The following is a 25,712-nucleotide window of genomic DNA, read 5'->3' on the forward strand; positions in this document are numbered from 1 at the left end:
CTGTTTTTCTCCTATTGCATATTTGTATCTTCTTCCTCCATGGTGAGGAACCTGGTGTCCCACAAAATGAGTAAACTTACTCGTTTTCTTAATCTTACAATACACACAATATCTTTCTATAATGTTTTATAATGCTCTGTGTAGAGGTCTTGATGTATTTTTCATTAGATTTTTTTCCTAGGTGTTTGATGCTGTTTTAAATAGTATTTTTTAGACATTTTATTTACTGGATGTTTATTTCTAAATATAAATTGATAACAATTTACAATAGCTTTTAAATTTACGTTGACTTTGTATTCAATAGCCATGCCAAATTTAGATATTAATTCTAGTAGTATATTTGTAGATTCTTTTAGATGTTCTATGGATAGTCATGTTTGAAAATAATGTTAGTTTTATTTTTTTCCTTTCTGATCCTTATGTCTTCATTTTTCTTCCTTTCTGTACTGCCCTGAAAAGGACCTCTAGTACAAACCTGAGTCGAAGTGGTCATAGCTGGCATCCTTATCTTATTTTGGACTTCAGAGAACATGTTTAGCATTGTATCAATAAGTGTGATTGTTTTCTATATGTTTTTTTTGCAACTAAGGAAATGTCCTTTCATTTCTGTTTTGAGAGTTCTTTTCCTTTTCTTCTTTTTTTAGATAATGAATGGTTATTGAATTTCATCAAATGCATTTTATGTATCTCTTGACATGAATGTATGATTTTATCCTTTATTCTTTTAATGTGTGAATTATATGACTATCGTTAAATGTTAGACCAACCTTGCATTTCTGAAATAAACCCAAATTAGTTGTGACCTATTAATATTTTTTCATATATTTTTGGATTCAATTGGCTCTTAATTGTTTAGGATTTTTGAATCTATTTCCATGAGAAATATTCAGATATATTTTCTCATAATATTCTTGTCAAGTTTTGATATCACTCTTATGCTGGCATCAGAAATGAACTGAGAATTTGCTGATTTTCTATTACCTGAAATATTTTCTTTCTTAAATATTTACTAGAATTTGCTAGGAGACTTTTTTGTGGGAAGGCTTTTAAATCTCTTTAATTAAAATAGAACTATTTGTATTTTTATATCCTTGGTTTTTTATGGGAGTTTCTATGTTTTATGTAAATTTTCAAATTTTTTAGCATAAAATTCTCTCCGATATCGTCTTGTGATATTATTAAATTTTGTAGAATCTGTGGTAGTATGACGTTTTCAATCTGGGTGTTGCTCATTTGTGCCTTCTCTGTTCCTTGCCCTAAATGCTTGTCAATTTTGATAATCTTTTCAAAACACCAGCATTTTTGGGTTTGTTGATCCTCTCTATTGCATGATTGTTTTCTATATCAATAATGTTTGCTTCCGTGTCTCATTTCTGTCTTTAAAATTCTTTGGGTTTATTGGCTATTCTTTTTCTAACATCTGGAGATGGATGCCCAGGTAGTTGATTTTTAGACTTCTTTCTCTTTTCTAATATATGTATTTAGAACTATAAATTTAAGCCTATCTGTAGCTGAATCCTGAATTTGGATATGTCATTTTCCACTGGCGTCCACTTGAGAATATTTTCTCATTATCATTATGATTTATTTCTAAAGCCTGTCTTATTCAGAAGTATAGGGTATAATTCCCCAATATTTGGGGATTTTCTGTTTCTTTGTTAGTTGTCAGATATTTCATGTGAAATATTGTAGGAATATCTTTGAGCTTCTAGATGACGTTATCTTCCCTGTTAGAAGACCTCCTCTTTTCTTGTGACAGGTTGCTAGTCTAGAGGCAGATAATTAGTCCGATTAGAGTCTAATGAGTTTCAGTTATTTGATGGCTAGTTTACTTCTATTCGCCTCTACCTCTAGCCTGTAGGTTCCAGGGTTGTGTGAAAACCTGAGGTGTCTACGGGACATCTTGTCTTTGGAAGGCCCATATCTGAAACTGCTTAGCTTTTCAACCCCTCAGCCATCCGTTTGTACTTGACACTTGCTTCAAGGGGTGGAGGGATACCAGATCCAAGCTCATCTCTCTCTGCTTCCCTCCTCTCCCAAGTCTAGGCCATAGATTCTTATTGCCCCAGTAGCCTTTTGGTGTTTTCAAAGAGATGATTTAAGATATTGTATGCAGATTTTCTAGTTCTCTACTGGCTTTCAAACAGTTTCTTTTGGCATTGCTCTGAGCAGAACTCTCCTAGGATGTTATACTTTAAGTCAGAAGTCATACATTTAACTTCCAGTTCTTTTGCTTGCCAGCTGTTTGGACAAATCAAGTAAATTCTCTAAGTCTCAGTTTCCTCACTTGAAAATGCAGATAATAATAGTACTTACCTTATATGTTTATTGTGATGGTTAAAAGAGTATAACTAAATAAAGCATTAGGAACCATGCTTGACACAAAATAAATGCTACATGAATTTTTGCCATTATTATAATTATCATCCACATGAATCACTTAAATAAGTTCTAGGTATATAGTTATCCATCAATATATGTTGTTTAGCTTTTGTTTTATGTATAGAAACACTTAAACATATATATATAAAAGCTCTTTGTAACCCATAAAGAACACAAGCCACAGTTCAAACATCATGTTGGAAATTTAAAGGTGATAATGTCAAGATGCTGGCAGGCTGTGTCTCTAGGGAGCATTTTCACAGTTAGGTCACCATAATTAGAAGTCGTCTTCTTAGCACTACAAGTTCATAACATTAGTCCTTGTGCTGGTGTCACTAGACTTGGAGATGATGACTCACACTAACCCAACGCAAAAGAGACTGATGCATAAGCCAAAATTCCAATGTATTAATTTACAATGAGAACTATCCATGTCACACTTTCTAAAAATGGTTGTATTTGTATCACCGATCCATTTTCTGTTTATAGACAGTTTTATTTGGGAAGTCAAATTGTGATTAATCAGCCATTTGATGCACAGGGACTAGTGCAGGGAGAGAGCAGTTAGAAGAGCAGGAGGCACTCTTTCCCACACTGAGACTGGCCTTGCTGGGGCAGATGTGGTTCCAGTATAATATTAGTCTAGCACTGATGATAGTGTCAGTTTTTTCCTAACTCCCCTACCTTCTGATTAACCCATTCTTTGGTTGATTTGAAAACAATTGATGAAGATGTGGTCTTATTATTTTGTTTTTTCTGCTTCTAGAATCAGTATAATATATAATGGTTTGCCAGAGGGATCTTATATTCAGACCAACCAGTGCTCATATGCCATCTCTACCATTTAGTAGGTGTGCCATCTTGGCCAAATTTCTTAAATTGTTTGGGCCTCGGTTCTTTATCTGCAAAGTGAAACATAAGCCTGCCTCTTAGGAGTCTTGTGATGATTAAATTGCAATATTAATTTAAGGCTTTTGACCTCCTGAAATATGGAATATGCTCAATAAATGGTAGCTATTATGCATATGGCCAAGGAAATAGACTATCTCTTTATGTATTTTTTGACCATTATGTATTAATTTTGTAATTTCACTCTTTAGTCCCTTTCTCTAATCTCTTGTCTTTTTATAATTACAGATGTTTCTCGTTTGGTATTGGAGAAGGAGCCTCCACCAGCCTAATAAAAGGCATTGCTCGGGTAGCAGGGGGCACTTCAGAATTTATCACAGGCAAGGAAAGGATGCAGTCCAAGGTTAGGGGCAGGCCTTGTATCCAGATGTGGTGATCTAGAGCGAGTGTGGAGCAGGGTGGGCATTGCTGCAAGAGTAGAGGCAATAACTCGCCTCCGGGATTCATTTTCATATCCCCAAGGCCTTGGGCTGTATACTTAATGTGGCTACTTTTGGTCTTATGGAAAAGCGGCCTGCTGTAGTTTCTGGAGAAATGACATCTGGTCCTAGTAGTTGGAAGCCCAGGGACAAGATGCTGGAAGAGGTAGGGCTTTATATTTAAGGCCAGAAACAGAGAGACTACTAATTTTGACTGTCACGATTGAGATTGTAGGTTTGTGCTTTAGGACCTCCTTAGATACCATATCCTATCCTCCATGCAAATGATACAAAGAGAAATGAGAAAGAATAATTGTAATATGTCTGGTAGATTGGAAGAAGCAGTAAATTGATACTCCATTTGGTTAGTATGCATGAGGGAAGGTGTCTTCCACATTTTGTTATATTTCTAAGTTCCTATTTCCCAGTTGGTGCCATCTCTTGTCTCTACTTCTCCAGCGTCTCCTTTCCTACACATTTACTTCATTCACATTTATGTTAAAACTCTCAGCTTTAACTTCCTCACATGTAAAGCAAGAATAATAATACCCATCTCCTTGTATAGTGTTAAGGAATAGACATAGCATGTATCATGTCTCATAGTACCCAGTGCGTGATAAATATTCAGTTAGTAGTTGTCATTGTTGCCATTATTGTTCTTTGTGCTTATTTTTTCTTTCTTCTACCAGGTTCTTAGAGCCCTGAAACGTTCTCTACAGCCTGTGGTAGAGGACGTGTCTCTGAGCTGGGATTTGCCTCAAGGTCTTTCTGCTAAAATGCTTTCCCCAGAGCAGACTGTCATCTTTAGGGGTCAGAGGTTAATTGTCTATGCCCAGTTGACTGGGATGATGCCGGTGAGTTCTCATTCTCGCTTATTCCTCTAGTCAGAATAGCTACTGCCCTGAACTCTGCACTGGACAATGTCATTAAAGCTGGTGGGATCTCATCAAGGGATTGCACTTCCAGGTGCAGTGAGCCTGCCCCCTTCTCCATCATTTCAGGTCTCTGATTTCCTGAGCTACCTGGTTCCTAGTCAGGAATGTTAACATGTTAGGTTGGGGAGCTGCCCCAGTTCTGACCTTTCTCTTGGTGAACTCTCCCTTCCGTTATTTCTACTCTTCTCTCATTTGTAGCCAGCAGAGGCCACAGGAGAAGTTTGCCTTAAGTACGTACTCCAGGGCAAGAGTTTTGAGAATAAGGTGACGTTTTCTCTACAACCCAAGCTCGATGCCAAGTGAGAATTCACTTTTCCTTTGCTATTTTCTCTTTCTTTCTTTCTTTGTCTTTGCTTCTTTCTTTTCCTTTCTTTCTTTGTCACTTTCCTTTCTGTCTTGTCTTTGCTTTCTTTCTTTTCTTTCTTTCCTTCCCTCCCTTCCTCCCTCCCCCTTCCTTCCTTTCTTCCTTTCTCTTTCTGTCTCTGCCATTCTTAGGGATTGGTTTCCTTCTTTTAATTTTCAGCTTAATTATTTCCCTATAGTCACTTCTCCTTTATAACCCACTCAAGTCTTATCTGTCCCCTATCTGGCTTTTTCTTCCCCTCTGTCATCCCTAACTTTTGAGGGCCCTTAGTAACTGGCACATATATGCTTCTCCCTAAGTCACAATCGTTTTTTTCTTTTAGCCTCACCATTCACCGCCTCGCTGCCAAGTCCTTTCTTCAGACCAAGGACATGGGTTTCAGGGAGACTCCAGCAAATGATAAAAAAGATGTGTTGAAAGTCAGCCTTGAGTGTGGAGTCATAAGCTCCCACACAGCTTTCATTGCCATCAACAAGGATCTCAACAAGCCTGTGCAGAGGCCCCTGGTTCGTAGGGCCATTCCAAGGCCAATTCTAATGAGTACTCCTGTTGTGATGTCATCATATAATCGAAGTGGTGAGTTTTCCCCCATTAAAACTCACATAAAATAAGGAGTCTTGGATATCTGAACATATCATTTAAAGGAAAGTTTGTGAAATGTCCTTAAGTTGCATTTTTTTCCTGTCTCTCCACATCTAGGATTTCTGGCTGGTGATAAACTTTTCTGTTTTAGGGTACTAGAATATATCTCATTGGCAAGGAGATTTAAAATAATCCAAGGGAAAACAAACAAGGAAAATTAAAACATAGAAAACACACAATTGAGTAGTCCCACTGTCTGAATCTGAAGGTGATTTATCCTATTGATAATTAGATGGTTAATGATTACACATATGGCTGATGAACAAGCTACTAGTGTTAGGGAATGGGTGCTGATTATTGGGATTGTCTCAGGCATAAGACAAGCAGGCTTGATTATAGATGTTAGGGGCTTGAGGATTAGGATCAGGTGGAGAAATTCCCTGGGCAGGACTCCACAGCTGGAGGGGAATGGATGATGTTAGTTCTAGAGGCAGGTTTCAAGGTAGCCCAGATTTCTAGTTGTGCAACTGGGTGGATGAGGATACCATTTATTTAAATGAGTAACAAAAGAACTCAAATTTGGGAGTTAAATAGTTTAATTATTTTTAGAGCACCTTGAACTTGAGATGCCTGTGGAATATCCACAGGAAGATGTCCAGTAGAAAGTGAATAGATGGGTTTGGTGGTCAGAAGATAGACATTTGGCAATACTTAGCATCTCAGTAATAACTGAAGGCATGAGAATGGATGAGATTATTCAGAGGACAGGTATAAGTGAGATGAAAAGGAGGATGAGATTGAAACACTAAAGAATACCCAGTATCTAAGGGATGGGTAACAGAGGATTTCCCCAAACCAGAATAAAGAGGAAGGAAATAGGAAGAAAAGAAGTGAGTACATATTCAAAACAAAAAGAAACTATGATAAATGAAGTTATCAAAGAATCAGATACTGCAGAGAAGTCAAAGTAAAAATTGAAAAAGGACTGTTGGGTTAATATCAAAGAAGTCTTGCTAATCTGATCAAGAGCAGTTTCATTGGCTGAGATCAGGAAAGAATTCCCATCAGAGAGTGTTAAAGAGCAAATGAGAGGTGGAAAATGAGGGGTAGCTTGTAAAGATAGATTTTATAAACATTAAGCTGAAAAGGGGAAGGAGTAGGAATATCTATAGAAGAGATTGTAGAGTTGAGCTGGGTTTTTGTGCATTATATCTCTTTAAAATTTCAGAATGGGAGAGATTTGAGGGTGTTGTAATGCTAATAGGAAAGTGCCAGTAGAGAGGTTGAAAATATTGTTGGGAAAAAGGATAGCTGATTGAGAAGGGTGTTTGAGGAAGTGAGAGAGGGTGAGATCTAGGGCTGCAGTGGAGGGATTAGCCTTTAATAGGACAAGTATTAGGACAATCTCCCACTTATTGCCGGGAAGTGGAGGACACGTAAAGGGATTACATTTTAGTTCATAGGCTGAGAGGCAAGTATTTGTAGTTTCTGTGTGATAGTTTTTCTATATTTTTAGTGAAAGAGACAGTAAATTTAACTAATGAGTATGAGACTAGAAGTGGTAGAGAAGAGAATTTGAGGAAAGGGTTTGAAATAACCACTGTGGACAATTGGAGAGTGAAATACCCAGGGAGAAACAGCATTTGTCAAGGAGTTTTGAGGGTCCAGTTTAGTTGAGATATCTTGACGTTTTTAGTGGCACCAAACTTCTAAAGGGAATCATGGTTTACGTGATTCATTTCAGCAGTACTCGGCAGCTTTGGTATAAGCATGAATGGAGCAGAGTGTTGGCTCTGTTTTGAAGTTGGGGTTTTGCCAGATGGATGTGATGAAAAGGAAATTAGGGACATGGAATTGAAGACATTGATAAGAGAGTACTGAAGTATTGGACCTGAGATTTAGGCTAAATAGAGAAGAGAGTAAAGATAGAAATTGACATATAGGAAAAAAGCAGAGGAAACAAGGACTTAGAAGTCCTGATGAGGTCAAAGACCAGGTAAAATAGGAATCTCTGAGTTAGAGAGCTGGAAAAATTGGATATTGTATTTAAAAAGCAATATTTTGTTTTTCAATGTGTTTTTTACAGGTAGAACAGTTCTACTAGATAACAAGGTCCTGGCTTGGGAGGGAATGGCGGAAGTAGGATGGAGGCTGAAGCCATTTGATTTGAGAAAGTTAAGAAGCTTTGAATTAGGGTGTTGGATAGATTATGTACATGGGTAGTGAAATCTCTCAAGATGATTGTAGCCTTGCAGTGAAGTAGTAATCTGTAATCTAGCTTTCAGATGCTTCAATGAATGATGGGATGTGACAAAGAGGTTGGAGGTTAACAGAAGTGAGGATATGAAGAAGGTAATCCAGTGAGGGTGGAGGGTCTGGATGTGGCAATTGGAACTGAAGAGGTTGCCAACCCTACCTCCCAAACCTGGATTCTTAGGGTATGATACCTTGAGCAACCACCATTTGAGGGGGACAGAGGGAGAACAGTTTTTTTTTTTGGAAGGAAAAATTAGTTTTAAGTCAAGATAAATAGTTGGAAGAAGCCTCTTGTAATAAAACTAAAGATGCAGGAAAGATCATTAGCATGTATCAAGGGTTACAGAGGACACAGTAGAAAGGCCTCAGAGGGTGAGTGTGTGTGCAGGAGGTGGGCTCATAGGTGAAGAAAAAATGCACAATAAAGATGGTGGCTGAGGCTGACATGTTTAGGAGGGTATGTACCTCAAATTATCAGGCCCTTTACCTACAAAAGAGAGTGGAGGGAGCCTCAGTGTCAATGTCTGTAATGGTGTTTTTCAGCTCATTCAAAGCCCTTGTCCTCCTACCATCCTCCTGCATCTCGGCCCACAAGGAGCACTTCCTTTTTTTTTTGAGGGAGATTAGCCCTGAGCTAACATCTGCCGCCAATCCTATTTTTGCTGAAGAAGACTGGCCCTGAGCTAACATCTGTGCCCACCTTCCTCTACTTTATATGTGGTACGCCTACCACAGTGTGGCTTGCCAAGCAGTGCCATGTCCCCACCTGAGATCCGAACTGGTGAACCCCGGGCCGCCAAAGTGGAATGTGTGCACTTAACCGCTGCGCCACCAGGCCGGCCCCATGGGGAGCACTTCTTATTACTTGAGGATGTCATACCAGCAGAATGGTCATGATCCCTAGAAGTCCATGATTAACAAGGGCCTGTACTCTCTAGGTGAGCATCTTTCCAAGGACTTCTTCTCACCAGTGTTTGTCTGTCACACATATAGGACTAGGCAAAACCCAAGCTCTTGGTCAGAAACTAAAGAAGAAATGCAGACCTCCCGAAGAGATCTCTCCTGAGATGGAAACAGCTCGTTCTTCCAGCAACAGGACCAACTTGGAAACTCGCAATACAGGTGAGATAAGCCTTAGTTCTCTTCTCTGATCTATGGGGACTCAAGAATTAATCTTCAACATTCTGCTATCTTGTGGCTTTTACTACCTAAGAGGTAGTCTGTTTGAAAAGCGTCAAGCAGAGGGTGAGATTTGTCCACTCCCTATATTTTCTAGACCCAGCATAGCTTCCTTAGTCTACACTATAGGATCCGGAAACCTACCCCAAGGGAGTCTGGCTTGAGTCCTAGTTAAACAAACTCCTTTTGCCGTCTCAGCTCACACACCTTGCCTGCAGGCTGGAGCCCTCCTCCTGCAGAACTCTGCTGCCACCCTATCTCGGCCTTGCTGCACTGATCATCTTTTTACAAGTTGGATTTCAAGATAGGTATTCCTGATGCTCTCTGATGACTTTCTGTCTGTCACCAAAGCATTTCCCTTGGTCGTTGGATTGTGTTCCAAGCAACTGAGCTTCTCATGTACATGACAGATTGAGTCAAAGTACACTTCATCACTAAGGGGTGCCTTTTCTGCTAAAACAGGCTTCAAAGAAATTTGTTTCTAGTCTCCAATTTTTGTAGCAAGAGTTTCTGGTGTACAGTTGTTTAATTGTTTAAACTTCTTCTTTGCCGCTTACTCTCTACTTATTTATTCTCCCTAGGCAAGAGTGTTTCAAGATCTATGGTGGATTCAGATCTGTGTACTCTCAATTACTGTGGGATTTTAGGCAAATTAATTCACTTATTAGAACCTTAGTTCTCTCAGCTGCACAACTACTCACCTCACAGAGTTGTCATGGGAACCTCCTTAATGTTATCCACAGAGTAGGTTCTCAGTCTGTGTTGGTTTTCTATGCTGACCTAATATCCCATTAACTTAGAATATCCCTAATCTGAGATTTCTCTCTTATGAATCCTCTTACCAAAGTAGAAAGAAAAATTACCCAGCAGTGTTATGCTGCTGATTTTTGTGAATTAATTAACTACTATTTTTAGGGAGCTAATTAGAGGCCTTCTTGGTACTTCACATTCTTTCCCATGACAATAATTAGGCATTATTGTCTCCAATTTTCAGAGAAGGCTGAGATTCCTACTAGTTAAGTAATTATTAAATTTTGAGTGTTACCAGAGCTGAGATTCAAACTAAGGGTGTTGAAATTCAGAGCATTAGATTTTTTTTCCCCATTGGAGTAGAACTGTTTTTCTAGTTACAGTTTTTCTTGCCTACTAATTTCTACATTGGTCTAAGTATGTCATCTTCTATAATAGATAGCCAGTGTGAGATAGTTTCTATGAAAATTGTGTTGTCTTTAACCAATTTTCGCACCACCGGGATTAGACACTAGACTATTGCTTGAGGTAGACTGCTGACTGCTTTGAAAGTTCTGATAATTAAAAATCAAGCTATATTTGTCTAGAATTTTTTAATATGCTTAAAGTTTTAAGGACCGTTTGAACAGGAGTGGATAAGATTTTATACAGCAGTTTCCTATGGGTTCTTGAGTACCCTGTATCTTTTCCTTATTGCTGAAGTTTTAAATGAAGCTCCCCTTAAATCAGTCCATCCCTGAGGTGGCCGACATTGTCACAGAGAAAATGCATATCTCCTAGGTGAAGAACTGAAATAGGGATCTTGGTAGGATCTGCTTAGCTCTGCACTCTCACTACAGCTTGTCTGTGAATTCAGACCTGTCTTTCTCAGATATGCTAAGGGACCAATAACTCCGTAACTCCCCATCCTCTCTCTCTGTTTCTCCCCCAAAGTCTTTGGAAATGAGCACCTTGTGCAGCTGATTTCCCTCCAAAAAGCAAACGGTTCCTGGGATCTGAATGAAGGTCTGGCCGTGGTCCTCGGTATGAGTTTGGAAGACGTACTGGCAGCACTCCCTCTCAAGGTGAGATTCAGAGACAAATAAGCAGTATGTATGTTTTTGAAGGATTGGGGTCATTAATGAGAACTGAGGTGAATCATGACTCACCCGAGGAAGGAGAATACAGCACACCGTAGCCTAAATTAATTTCTAATAAATAGGGGCTGAAGATTTTTCTGGATATGTTAGAGCAGAAAGAACAAGGAGCGAATGGTATGCTGGTAGAGTGGATGGGTGACAAAGTGAAAGCAAAAGTCCTCTTCTACTTTAACTACACTCTCTGCCAATCATCTTAGTTATAATAACTAATGTTTATTGAAAAATTAATCTGTGCCAGGCACTGTGCTGAGCACTTAACATTCAGGATCTTATTTATTCATCGCAACAATTAATTAAGGTAAATCCTATTCACGTTACTGTTTAAAGATGAAGAAACTGCAGCCCAGAGAAGCATAATAATGTGTCTGAGTTTACCCAGCCAGTCAGTGGTGAGCTGAATTCAATTCTAGATTATCTGTCTTCAGAACCCACATTTTTGCTCCTCTGCATATAAAAGGAAGTAGTCTAGAAATTAGCAAAATTTTATTTAAGTCAGGATAGGTGAAGTAATCATAGGAATGAGCTAGTTATTTCAAATGTGTTTGAGTATGCTGACGAGGACAAATTATGTTCCAGAATTTCAAGGTAACTTAGTAAATCTAATTGAGAAATTGTTAAATATCAGACAAATGCTGAAAGCCTAAAGGACAAGTGTCATTCTGAATTTTCAAAATATGGAAGGTGATTAAATAAACTTCACATATCCTATAACTGCACCATACAATACGGTATCCACTAGGCACTTGTGGTTATTGAGCTCTTGAAATGTGGCTAATGCATATGAGGAACTAAATTTTTGATTGAATTGAGGTGTGCTACAATTGTGATATACGTACTGATTTCAAAGACAATATGAAAAGAGAAGGTAAAATATTTCATCTACAATTATTTTTATATTGATTATATGTTCAAATGATATTTTGAATATATTAGGTTAAATGAAATATATTTGTAAAATAATGGTATCTCTTTATTTTTGCATTTTTACATGTGGTTACTAAGACATTTAAAATTATATGTGTGTCTAGCTTTATACTTCTGTTGAAAAATACTGTTGTAGAACAAATAATTAAAAGTCTAACATAAACAATTGGAAGAAAATGTAAAGATCATGAACTTCTTAATTTCATTGGGAACAAGACATGTTACACTAACATTTCCTTTGGCATGGTAACTGGGCCAATAAATCAAGGGAATCAAGAGCCCTGGTATATCTGAATTTCAGTAAGGAATTTGAATTTGTGTGTGTGTGTGAGGAATATTGACCCTGAGCTAACATCTGTTGCCAACCTTCCTCTTTTTGTTTGATGAAGGTTGTCACTGAGCTAACATCTGTGCCAGTCTTCCTCTACTTATGTGGGATGCTGCCAGTGTGGCTTGACAAGCTCCACAGTGTGGCTTGATGTGCTAGGTCCACACCCAGATCTGAACCTATGAATCATGGGCCACTGATGCGGAGTGCACAAACTTCACTATGCCACTGGGCGGACCCCTTGAATGTTTTTTTTAAATTATGGGTATATGAACTGAGTACAAACTAGTTGAAAACCCATAGCACTGAATAATGAATTTTTTCAAACCTGAAGTAGTTTTTTAGACCCACCAGGCTCCAAATTCTCTGGAGGTGCATATTTTCAATGAAGATTTATATGAAGATGTAGACCAGTGCTTTCCTATTTGTCTGTGGCAAAACTGGAAGTTAGAGTATGAGACAAGAAAAGCAGAATCCCAAAAGACCTTGAAGAATGACTTTCAATTTTCCATGGGGAAAAAAAACACAACTTAGTAGTAATAAAAATACTGTTTTTTATTCTAAATTCTCAACTATACAAGTAGAGAACAGAAGCAAAATGATTTAAGAGCTGTTGCCCATGAAAATCAGAAATTTTAGATGACCATAAACAATATGAATCAGCATATTTGAAACATGATTAGTGGAAGGAACGGGATTATCAGAAAAGCTGCATGTCTTATGTATTTTTGGGCTGTGGTCATAGCATTTTGTAAGTACCTATACTTCCAGATGTGACCATTTAAGAAGATATATCTTAAAAATCACTGTCATGTTTGTTTCTAGACTAGGAGAACAAGCATGGGGAGTCTTCCTGCTTTGACATAAGCGCTCCTCTTAAGAAAGAATTAAAAGAACTTAGAATTTTGATCTGAAACAAGACTTCTCGGAGAGGACATGATAGCTGTTTCTAAATTTTAAAAGTAATGATACGAAAGAGGAACTTCCCTTGATCTGTTGACTCAGGAAACTAAAGTTGGGAGCTGTGGGTGAGAAGTCATGGAAGAACACTTTCTGTTCTTTAGCTGAGACTTTCTATTGAGCAAAATGACTCCACTCAGAATATTTGGCCTCTAGTTCTCGCTCTGTCATTTGCTAGAGGCTAATTTTGGGCAAATCATTTCACTTTTGTGTGAATCTGTTTTCTCTCTTAAAAATGTGATTATTTATGATCCCTCATTTTGTGTTTGTTTGTTTTGGTGAGGATTCAAATAAAAGAACTTGAAGGTACTTTATAAAATCTGTAAGCAACTATGCATATGCTTCTCTCGTCACAGTTGGGTATTCCTCGTTGGGGGTGTTTTAGGAGTTTCCAGCACTGTACTGGTGGTTACACTGGGTTTAAAACTCAAGACCTTTCTACCCTAAGACTCAATGGATTGTTGTCCTGAGGTTCAGAGCCTGGCATTATGCCTTGCAAATCATAGATGAGGTAAAGAGAGATCAGATAATGCCATTTAGTGTCAATTTGGGGGATGGTAAGTGAGGGGGGAATAGAACTTTTTGCATCCCCTTGAGGGGCTCCCTGCTCCAACTTGTAGGCTTCAGGGAAATCTCTATCTGTTGTACAGAATGTGGATTCCTCAAGTTGGGCCACAGTCCTGGCAGTGCTCTGGCTGCATACCTATAATAAGGATTTGCAGTATGAGTGGGAGCTTCTGGAAAGGAAAGCTGTGGCCTGGATTCGCTTCCATGCAGGTAGGAGCATAATCCTAAGACCTATTTCCTTCTCTCCTTAGGAAGCTAGCCATCTTCCCAGGTACTGAGCCTCCAGGCCTGACAGAGGAGGACCAAGAGAGAATCCCCATAGTCTCCTCCCTTGACCATCCTGGTTCAGACCTTTTTGGGTCTCTCAGATAGTTCTTTCCTTGGCAGGATAAGGGTGGAATCTTATATTGGGCAGGGGGTTAGGGGGTATGGGGGGCAGTGAGTAAAGAGGCAAAGGGATGTGGATGGGGAGTGCAAATTGTGAGAAGGACATACATAAAGTGGCATTTATTTTACTATTTGAGTACTGTACTGAGTATGTAAGACTGGACTTGGATGTTTATAATCTCAGTGCTGCTGTATATTTCTGGGACCAGAGAAGATTAAAAGAGAATCTGGACAGAAGGAAGAGAAAAGTCAGGGCCACTGAGGAAAGATAAAAGCAAGATTCAGGGGATTTGATCAGGAAGCTTAGGGGAGACTGGGAGAAGAGCATTTGCTCTCATGGCTGTCTCTCCACCCTAATCCTTGTTTTCTCCTCATAACAGGCTCCATCATGCATGTGCTTGTGAAAGCTGCTGTTGCTTTCCTGAAATCATCCGTGGATCCCACCATGTTTGCCTTCTGAGGAAAACAAGTGCCTCTCCTATGCTATTGTCCTTTCCTTTACCATCTCTTATGCTGTGATGTATTTTTGTATTTTACACCTATTGTGTCAGTTTCTTGCCATAAAGATAAAGGGTGCCCACCCCACCTTGCCTGTCATTCCCGTTTCCCTTTGGACATGAGCTTTCTATCTCCACATATACCCTCAGCCAAGTGTCAGTGGTCCCAGAACCTATGCCCTTTCTTGGAGGAGTTCAAAGCATTCATAGGCAGTAACGTTCCTCCCAGGTTTTCCAGAGTGACAACATATAAAACAGGTGACACAGACTGCAGACTAACGATTGGAGCATTGATGTCAGGGAATACCCAAATTAGACAATTATCTGCATAATATGTGGCTATTCACTTTTGATCTTATGTACTTATCAGGACCAGACTAGTGAACTATACAGTTTTCTATTCTTAGATAGGATGAAGAGCTGGAGGGGAGGTTGAAAGCCAACATCAGGGTCAGTATGGCCTCAAGATCACAAAGAAAGAGACTCAAGGGGTCAGCTGTGAGAGTTGGCACTGTTGGCAACTTTTTTGGTGGATTCTGCTTAGGCTTTGCTATCCTATATTGCATACCTTTCCTCCCACTGCCTAAGGGACTTGGGTTGAGTTGTACCTGTTGGAGACAGATGTTTCTTCTTAATCATTAAACGTCTTAGTGAGAAGGTGATAATGGAATCTTTAGTCCTAGCCTGAACCCATGGGGCTTCTAAGTCAGGCTCTGATGTAGTATAAAAAAGGAAATAGTGAGTGTAAAGGCAGTTTTACCTGAGACATCAACCTAGATCACTCATCCCATAAAGAAGAAAGGTACTCCTCCCGATTGCTTCTGACCCATATGTCCCACATACTCTGTCCTGATGGAAATGACCCCATGCTATATGTTGTCCTCTAAAGTACTATTGTATCAGTATTAAAATGACTGTCTCTACACTGCACTTTGTTGTGTCTGATCTTTCATAGATTTAGGTCATTGAACCTGCCTTGGTTTTATTCTCTCTTGTTTTTCCTCCCAGCTTTTCTGATGCCTGTACAGTTCACACTGTGTCCTATCCCCATATCCTCTGTTGTAGGCTGATTTCCTGTAGTATATAAGGCAAGTAAAGGGCACTGAACAGAAAACTACGATTAGAGTCCTGATCATACACTTAAATAGTTATGCAATGATGGCAAATGATATAACCCCTCAGGAGCTAAGTATCCCCATCTGTAAAACTAAGGGATTAAACTAGAACTCTGTTATCACTTTCATCTTGAATACCCAAGAATTCTGAACAGGACCTCAATATCTGTTCAGTAAGGTAGCTGGTGGCCTGGACCTGAGTTCCGTTAACCTGTTGAGTTGACTGGCATTAGGAATATTTGCCTTACTTGCATAGTGGAGACTGATCTCCCAGGACTTTCTTCCAAGTTTGCTTATGGCAGAATGTGACCTGTGGAATAGGGCTGTGGCATCACTTAGAAGCTTGTTAGAAATGCAGAGTTTTAGGCAACCTCAAGAACTACTGTATCGAAGTCTGCATTTTAACCAGGTCTCCAGGTAGTTCCTATGCACATTAAACTTTTAGAAATCAGGGCTTAGACATTTTGTGAAATAGGCTTGTATCCAAGTCAGCCATTTAGACAGGCCCTCTCGATTTAATGATAGAACAGACAGCTTTCTCAAGACCATGAAACTTGTAGAACTACACTCTGCCCACAAAAAGATGGCCCTTTGCATTTATTATGCAAAACATTTGTTATATTTATTGTTCACCTCCCTTTTCTCACCCTTCAGCTTCCAAATTAAGCTAGTGCTTTGGGACTTTTAAAGCAAAGGACGAAACGACGACGACGACAAAAAACAGTCTTACTTTTGTCTTCTTTGAAATGCAGAATCAACTACAGTTTTAAAACAGCATGGTTTTCTTTGTCCATTGAATTCTCATGCTATAAAACGTAGTACCAACTGGAAATTCCTCAAATCACAAGCATTAGTTTTCATAATCAACGAAGATGTTTTGGCACATTCATTGTAGCCCACTTTCAGGGCCGGTGCTGCATGTTTTCCTAAAAGCATGTTTTAGGAAAACATGAAGCACCATCTGTGCTTTCAGGAACTGATAATCTGGGCAAGGAGCCCAGGAGAGAAGCTACTCTCATCTCCCTTTGGTTGTTCTCACCCTGCAGTTGTTTCCTGGCTGCTGCAGACTTGGCCACAAGAAAGATGACAGATAGCATTGCCTCAAGATTCTCCCACTCGAACTGAGCCCAGTGCCTCCCATGCAGGGCACACAGTTCTATGTAGACTTATTAATGAAACCCATTACCTATTTTCCCCAATTCCAACATAGTCATTTAGCATTTAGCATAGCCAGTCAACAGCATTTGCTGTTCCTCTCTCAACTCCCAGCCATTGCTTCCTTCAATACAGTCCATCTGCTTGAAGAATCTGATTGACCAGAAGAAAAGCAAGGAAAAACCCCAAGCAGTGACCTAACTCCACTTATTCTGTTTTGCCTTTCAGTTCTATGAGTTTTTGCCTCACATATTTTAAGGTCCTCTTGTTAGGTGCATACACATTTAGCAGTATTATATCTTCTTAGAGAATTGACCCTTTTATCATTATGTAATATTCACTTTTTTCCCTGATGATTTTCCTTGTTCTGGAATCTGCTTTGTCTGAGATTAATATAGCCACTTCAGATTTCTTTCTTTTGATTAGTTGTTAGCATGGTATATATTTCTCCATCGTTTTACTTTTAACCTCTTTGAGTCTTTATGTTTAAAAGTGGGTGCCTTGTAGACAACATATACTTGGGTCTTGTTTTTTTATCTACTCTGACAATCTCTCTTTTAATTGGTGTGTTTATATCATTCATAGTTAAAGTAATTATTAATATAATTAGATTAATATCCACCATTTGTTTTTTTAAATTTTTCCCTCTTATCTTCACTAGTTTTAATTAGGCATTTTGTGTGATTTTGTTTTATCTCCATTATTAATATATCAATTATATATTTCTAGTATTTTTTTTAGTCATTGCCCTAGAATTTGCAATCTATATTGAAAACAATCTTAAGTCCACCTTGAAATAACACTATACCACTTTATGTGCAGTGCAGGTACCTTATAACAATTTTCCTAATTCCTCCCTCCTATCCATTGGGGAATTGTTGTTGCTCATTTCTCTTATCCATATATTATAATTATCCAGTGCTTTATTATTATTACTTTAAAAGGTTATCTTTTAAATCAATTTAAAAATTTACTTCACTTTTATTTATTTCTTCTCCAATACTCTTTCTTCTTCATGTAGATCTGAGTTTCTGACCTATAACATTTTCCTTCTTCCTGAAGAATTCCTTTTAACATTTCTTGTGCAGAACAGGTCTGCTGGAAATGGATTTCCCTAGTTTTTGTTTGGGAAAGTCTTTATTTCTCCTTCACTTTTGAGGGATAATTTTACTTTCTGTAGAACTTTATATCCTACACTTCAGACATTTCAACACTTTAAATATTTCCCTCCACTCTTTTCTCACTTGTATAGTTTTCGGCAGGAATCTGCTGTAATTCTTATTCCTTTTCCTTTCTGGGTAAAGTGCTTTCCCCCACTCTGGCTTCTTCCAAAATTGTCTCTTTGTCTTTGGTTTTCTGTAGTTTGAACATGAAACACATAAGTGGAGATATTTTCATATTTATCCTGCTTGGTGTTATCTGAGCTTCTTGGATCTGTGGTTTTCTTTGTCATTACTGATGGAAAATTTTTGGCCATTATTGCTTTAAATATTTCTCTGCTCCATTCTCTCTTCTCTTTCTTATATTCCAAATACACATCTGTTATACCTTTTGAAATTGTCCCAGAGGCCAGTTTTTGGATATTCTACTCTGTTTTTGTTGTTGTTCTCTTTGCATTTCAGTTTGGAAGTTTCTATTGGACTGTCTTCCAGCTCAAAGACGTTTTACTCAGTCATGCAAAGTCTAACAGAGAGCCCATCAAAGACATCCTTCATTTCTGTTACAGTGTTTTCATTTTCTAGTATTTCATATTGATTCCTTTTAGAGTTACCATCTCTCTGTTTATCCATCTTTTCTTGTACATGGTGTACTTTTTCCATTAGAGCTATTAACATATGAGTCATAGTTATTTTAAATTCCCTATCTGATAAATCCAACATTTTAGTGATAGCTAAGTCTGGTTCTGATGCTTTCAGACTATGTTTTCTCTTGTCTTTTAGCATGCCTTGGAATTTTTTGCTGAAAGCCAGATATGATGTATTGGGTAAAAGAATTGAGTTAAAGAGACTTGATTTGTGAGGTTTTATGTTAATCTGGCTAGGAATTTGGATGTGTTTAATGTTTTCGTTAGCTGTAGCTGCCAGTGGCTTCAAATTCCACTAGTGTCCTTATTTTTGTCTCCTCTATTGACTTTAGGCATCCTTAAGTATTTTTCAGAGAGAATCTGTGCCTTGTGACTATTTCAGCTGTAATATACTCTTATAATGAAGCCCTGTTGGTTTGTTGGTAAGGTGTGGGGAGGGGAAGCATTCTATGGAGTGAATATAAAGATAAAAGGCGTGGCAATTGAACCCTTGGGCACTCCAGCATTTGGAGGTGAGAATAATGTGATGAAGATAGATGAGAAGATAGAAAGATAAAGCTAAGAAAGAGTATGTATCTGGAAGTCAAATATAATAAGTAGCTCAAGAAGAACATCGTGAACTACTGTGACACATGGTCCTGACATATCAAAAAACATGATGAATTAGAATTGACCCCTGGCTTGATCAACATGAAAATTGTTGGTGGCCTGAGAGAGCTATTTTGGTGAAGTTAGAATGATAGTCTGATTGGAGTGGGTTAAATAGAGAATTCAATAATATATTAAATCAACATTTATTGAGTGCCTACTGTGTTCCAGACACTCTTTTAGATGTTGGGGATACAGTGGTGAACAAAACAAATAAAACTCTTACCATCAAGGAATTTGCATCCTAGTGGAGGAAGACAAGCAGTTGCCTAAGTAAAACATACAGTATATTAGAGGATATTATGTGATTCGGAAAAAAATGAAAAACAGGAAAGTAGAATAAGAAATTCTAGAATGATGTTGCCTCACTACCAAAAGAGTCTTGTAGCAATTAGAGGTCAGAAGATGAAGAATGATTTTCTAAAACTGAGCAAGGGCTAATGTTTATGGAGCATAGCATTTTTAGTATTAATCATATACAAGCTGATCATAGTACTTTGGCTGTGAATTTGAGATATAGGGACAGGAAGGGTTTTTCTAAGAACACCTCTAAGAATTCCAGGGCCCTTTTTCATTCTTGCCAATGGTGATGAGGAAGCCAGAGAAGGGATGGTCTTACCAAAGACTGCTGAGCTTCTGGGCTATCTCTGTACTGCTATCCATGGAGGCTGAGGAAAAGTGGTCTGTCCTGGAGCACATGGAGCTCTTGCAATCCTTCTTGACTTTACATGAGCAGAGAGGAGAAATGTAGAGTCGATATGAACAACTTTTTTTTTCTTTTGTGGAATCTTGCTATAAATGAGAGAGATATTTGAGAAGTGAAAAGAAGGATCCATTAAAGAAGAAAAAAGATAGAATTGCAAAGAAGAGAAGGGACAATTGTACTAATGTCCTTAAAAAGCTATGGTCAGGAAATTACAATGTAGCGTGAAAGTTTCAAGATAAGGGAAGTACATGTTGAGAGAAGGCTTTGTGGAGTAAACTTTATGTAAAATTTAACTTTAAGCCAGAAACTAAAGAATAATAGACAGGACTAAATAATTCCAGCTCTGGTTAAATCAAGTTAAATTAACTTTAAATCAACTTTAGCAGTAGATAAGTTGGAGAGGTTGGCCTTGGAGACATGAAAGCAGAATTCAGTCCCAGTAGCAAAGAAAACTACCGTGGGTGAGTGCAGATAGGGGCACTTTGGGAGAAGTGGTAGTTAAGAATGTATGCAATTTCTCCTCTGATTTCTTCTGTTTTCCCAGTAAAATAGAGGCAAAGGTTGTCAGCTGGCAATGAAGAAGGAGGAAGGCATTTCTTTGTTGTTGTTTTTTTTCCAGTTTTATTGAGATGTAACTGAAATACCATTGTATAAGTTTGTACAACATAATGATTTGATATATGTAGATTTGATATTTTGGACAGAAAGGGTGAAATGGTTGTTGAGGAGAGTGAATGTGTGAGTATACCAGGAAAAGTGTGTTTTTAGGCAGCTCCAAGGACTTGCTTGAGTTAGTGGTTACAAATTTCAAGTAAAACCAGTGATCATAGTTGCGTGTTTTTCTCCAGCTATGTTCAGCTGCTTGAATGCAGGAGGAGAGTAAGAGGAAAGTTGATATAACCAGGGTTGGATTTATTTCCTTCTGGCTAATATCCTTCAGTCTCCAGCTTAAAGTTTACTTACCCTGTGCAGTCTTTCCTGAACTTTATAGCCCTCTTACTTAAAATTTTTCATACTGAATTTTAGTTTCCTATAAACTAGTCCATATTTCCAACTTATTTTATTGTGTATGAGAGTAGACCCAAATAACTTTAGCCTCTAACTCTGTGAATTGTGTGTTAGGATAAACTGGGTTATGATATGATAGGAAAGAGAGAAAGGGAAAAAGGGGGAGAGAGAGAGAGCAGGAGAGAGGAACAGAGGGAATGAAACAGGGAAAAAGGAAGGAGAGAAGAAAGTCAATGGTTTAACATACCAAAAAATCATTTCTCACTCACACAGTGTTTCCTTTATGTCTAGGTAACTGTCAATAGTGGCTTAGTATTGTAAGAAGCTTCAAATTTATGACATCTCCATAATAGCACATGCATCAAGATGATCAAAGCAGAGGAAATGAAAATATGGTGAATTTCACAGTGTCCTTAAATGTTCTTTCCTAGAAGTGAATTTCATTTCTGCTTATATCATTGACCAAAACATGGCCACATCTAATTTCAAGGGACAGGGAAATATGGTCCTCTCCTGTGCTCACAAGGAGAGGCGAATCAGACAAATTGGTGAAGAGCGTTAATATCTAACAACACCTATTTTGCTGTTGGACTCTTCAGGAAAACACACAAGTGTTACTTTAGGATATTAGAAAGCTGATTTGTTGGGGGCTGGCCCTGTGGCTGAGTAAAGTTCCGTGTGCTCTGCTTGGCAGCCTTGGGTTTGCAGGTTTGGATCCTGGGTATGGACCTACTCCACTCATCAGCCATGCTGTGGAGGCATCTCACATACAAAGTAGAGGAAGATTGGTACGGATGTTAGCTCAGGGCTAATCTTCCTCAAGTGAAAAAAAGAGGATTGGCAATGGATGTTAGCTCAGGGTGAATCTTTCTCACAAAACAAAAGAAGGCTTTTGTTTGAACACTTTTATGTACAATAAATTGTACTAAGACCTAAAAATACAATGATTAACAGGAAAGATGTGATCCTAGATTTCAGGGAAATTATTTTCCGGATTTATGAACAGGATGATAATATAATGCTAAAAAGGATATTTAGCCTACCCAATCCAATTGGGAAGAAAAGGCTTCAAAGATAAAATAATACATGTATTAGGACTTAAATTATCCTGGCAAAGAAATGGGAGGCAAGCATTCCAAGCAAAAGAGAAAAGATGAGCAATCACATGAAGATTTGAGATACCATGAAGAATTCTGGGAATAACTACGAGTTTGAAATGTCACAAATTTATGGTAAAATGGCTGAGTGATAAAAGAGGTCAGAAAACTTAAGGACAATTCTCTGTCTATTCTCTTTCCAATTTTAGCTATTGCATAAAATAATTTGAAATCATTTTCAAACTCATAGATTCATTATAATTATAATTATTAATAAGTAGATATTACATATTATTATACCTCCTATTTGTAACATCTCATATTGGCATAATAATATTATATCTTATTGTTGTATATTTAATAAATAATAAATAATTGATATAATAATAAATACAGTGATTATTAATCATATAGCTTTCCAGAAGTAAATTCTTTAAATGCTGAATTTGCTACTCAGTCCAGTGGAGTAAAATAGATCAGAACAGACTCTGCTTTGGGTTCTATCATATTTTTGGTACTTACTCTGGCAGATTCTCAAACTCTACTGCCCTCTTCTCCTTGCTGGGTCTCTTGGAGCAGTCTTTGTAGACACAGCCCTGCTTCCGCTTTGAGGACCAGTACTGTACTTTGGAAGGAAGCATTTAAGCTTTAAGCAGCTGGGCCTCAAAGCAGCTTTTTCTAGGCCTCAGTTTCATTTTCCTTGCTGTTATATTGCACTCTTCTTGTGTCTTCAGTTCTGATAATAAAACCTTGCCCTTATTGTCTGAGCTCATATCTTGATTTGGGTCACTTGGTCATGACCTTGGTCTCTCTGCATTGGAGTTCTGGTTATTTTTTTCAATTCTCCTTCATGAAGTCCTGCAACCTGTCCCTGGATCCAAGTCCAGAGGATGTATGAATATATCTTATATGATTTATATGTATATATATATTTATATGTATATATATGTTATATGATATATATGACAAATGATATATGATATATTTGGTATATGCATATACATAACAGAGATATCTCTCTCTATAAATATGTTTTTCCCTTTGTAGGGATGTTCTACTACATCTTCTAGTATATCTGTTGCTTACTGAAAGTTTTACTCTTCCTCGACCTTGACCTACTTGTCTGCCTGTGCCATGGAAATTGGATACTGTAGCTTACTTCATGAACTGGGCTATATCTCAGACTCTGCTAGATTAGTGATCTCTCTCCTAGTACTTAGTCTGCTCCATCTGATTCAGGGGCTGTTCTAGATTCCAGCCTGCTGTGGTTATCTGAACTATATCCCATCAGTTTACAGGCTTTGATAGTGAGAATGGGGACCAAATGGAAGCATGAGGAATCACTTAGGAATTGGTGATGATTGAGGATACCAAGTCACTCAAGAGAGTTTCCAGGGATTCAAGTCCCTGATATTTCTGTCATTCCAATCTCTCCCCAATAAAAATGAAGAAAATATGTTTTATTCTTATATTTATTACTTTAACTCCTCCATTAGGTGGATCACACTTCTTCCATAGAAAACATGAAATTGTCAGGAAGCCAGGCAAAGCAATTGAGCACTTTCCCATAAGAGGGAAAAAAAAAAAAGTAAAGAAAGAAAGGAAAGAAAATATCAGCTTAGGAAATTTGTCACCCAGTAAGTAGACATCATTTACTCTCTTCTATTTTTGGCTCACAATCCAATTCTTCCCTGTAGAGTCTTTGAAGATAAAGGAAGAAACACACATGGCTATTGACCTCAGACCCCATCCCTGCCAACAAACAATAAAGCACCTGTTATTGGACCAAGAATTCCTAGACTTAGCTCTGCTATTTATAATCAGAAAATTTTTCTGAATGATTAGTTAAGAAACCAGTTGTTGTTGGAATATGTCACTGACTGACTTGCGTTCCTGGAGTACAGAAAAAAAAAGTTCAACAAGACAAGCTGTTTTCTCTGATTAAAACAAGGATGATCCAAATATAAGGCAAATTTCCCTACAAGTCTACTATAGCAACATAGAAAGACAGCTCTCTTGAGAAATATCTACTGAATTTTCTGGAACTTATTCCCTATGAATTCTCTATGAAACAGGGCATGAGCTGAACAAGCTTCTCTTGCACAGGTGCACGCTCTTTCTTGTGAGCTTGCTCTTGCTCTCACTCTCCTTATAGTTTGTCATAATCTTGTCAGGGAATACAAGACAAAAAGAGTAATGACTGTAAGAGTATACATGAGAGTCCTCCAAATCTCTAAATGAATCTATTAATAATTCTCCTCTCATACAGGGACAGCTGCTTGCTATATGGAGTCTTTTTGGGAAGCTGTGATGATGTAGTGGAAAGAAAGCTAAGCTTGGGAATGCCTGGGCTCTTCTACTGTATAACTTTAGGAAAGTTGCAATTTCTCTGAGTTCCAATGTCCTTATTTGTAAAATGGGGTTAACAAGAGCCACCTTACCTGGTTCTCAAGAGTATTAATTAAAACACCATAAAAGTGCATTGGAAACTGAAGCAACCACAAATTTAAAGTTATATTAGTTATGAATGAGCATTTGAAATAAGAATTAGTTGTAAACTTGTTTTTCTTTATAACTCTAAGGGAGCAGTAATATCATGTTGGATTTGAGATGTATCTCTGCCATTAACCAACTCTATTACCTTGCTTAAATTGCTTAAACTCTTTGAGACTAAATTTTCTATTAGAAATGGGGAAAATTATACTACCTGCCTAATAGACTGCTAGTGAGAATTGAAAGAGCTACTACATATGGAGCACTGAGCACGATCCAGTGTATAGCAAATGTTAGCTATTATTAAAACTATGCTCTATTCGCTAAGAATCCTAATAGGCCACTCTCATCTGGAAATCCTGACTGAGTAGCATCTGGACTCCCTCTATGATGTGTGTTTCTCTTCTTTTAAAAATGTTTTCACAACTGTCTTGGCATTAGAATAGTTACTTTTGTAACCACTATAGTCATATTCATAGTTCATAATTTCTTTGGCATAGGGGTTAGTCAAATTGCCATCATTAAATATTAAAACTCCACTTTTATTGTGTTACGTCAGTATCATTGAAAAGTTTTACAGCATAAATAAAATCAAATAATTTTAGAAATAGTAAGAACTTTAACTCAAATTTTTCATTCCATCTGAGAATATACTTAAAGGCATATCTGAAAGATGATTCTCTTTACACGTTCATGGATATTTCCAGTGACCAGAAGCTAGCCATTTCACAAGGTTGCTTATTTCATTGGTGTACATTTTTTTTTATAATTAAATACTTCCTTTCTACAGTGAAAATAAATCTATCTTTCTACCACATCTGCCAATGATCCCTGAGTCATTACATAGAACAGCCACATAGAAAGTCTATCTACCAGCCCTGCAAGCATTTGAAGATCACATTATATCTCTGTTTTTCTTTGAGTGCAAAGCCCACATCTCTGGAATTCATCGTAGGATAGTGCTTAAAGGCATTGGCTTTGCAATTAAAGGGTCAATTCAGTCACTTTCTAGATGAGTAATCTTTAAGTAATTTAATCTGTACTTCCTTTTGTCAAATAATAGCACCTACTTTATAAAGTTTCTTTTGGAGATTAAATGTAACAATTT

General features: G+C 37.8%; 1 protein-coding gene across 5 annotated transcripts in view; it reads left to right on the top strand.

Moving 5' to 3' along the window:
* The window catches only part of VWA5A (von Willebrand factor A domain containing 5A), a 46,641-nt gene that overhangs the window by 11,367 nt on the left and 9,562 nt on the right, over positions 1–25,712 (top strand). For 2 of the 5 annotated variants that reach the window (XM_070272898.1, XM_070272897.1), the window contains exons 11-16: positions 3,520–3,634; positions 4,400–4,564; positions 4,844–4,944; positions 5,332–5,585; positions 8,841–8,969; positions 10,710–10,840. In XM_070272898.1, the coding sequence (XP_070128999.1) occupies positions 3,520–3,634; positions 4,400–4,564; positions 4,844–4,944; positions 5,332–5,585; positions 8,841–8,969; positions 10,710–10,840 (895 nt within the window). Of the gene's footprint in view, positions 1–3,519; positions 3,635–4,399; positions 4,565–4,843; positions 4,945–5,331; positions 5,586–8,840; positions 8,970–10,709; positions 10,841–13,777; positions 13,905–14,461; positions 15,509–25,712 lie in introns of those variants that run through there. The other 3 variants (XR_011440501.1, XM_001501810.6, XR_011440502.1) reach the window with 3 other exon arrangements.

Source organism: Equus caballus, chromosome 7 (assembly GCF_041296265.1).
Source record: "Equus caballus isolate H_3958 breed thoroughbred chromosome 7, TB-T2T, whole genome shotgun sequence".
Taxonomy (NCBI): domain Eukaryota; kingdom Metazoa; phylum Chordata; class Mammalia; order Perissodactyla; family Equidae; genus Equus; species Equus caballus.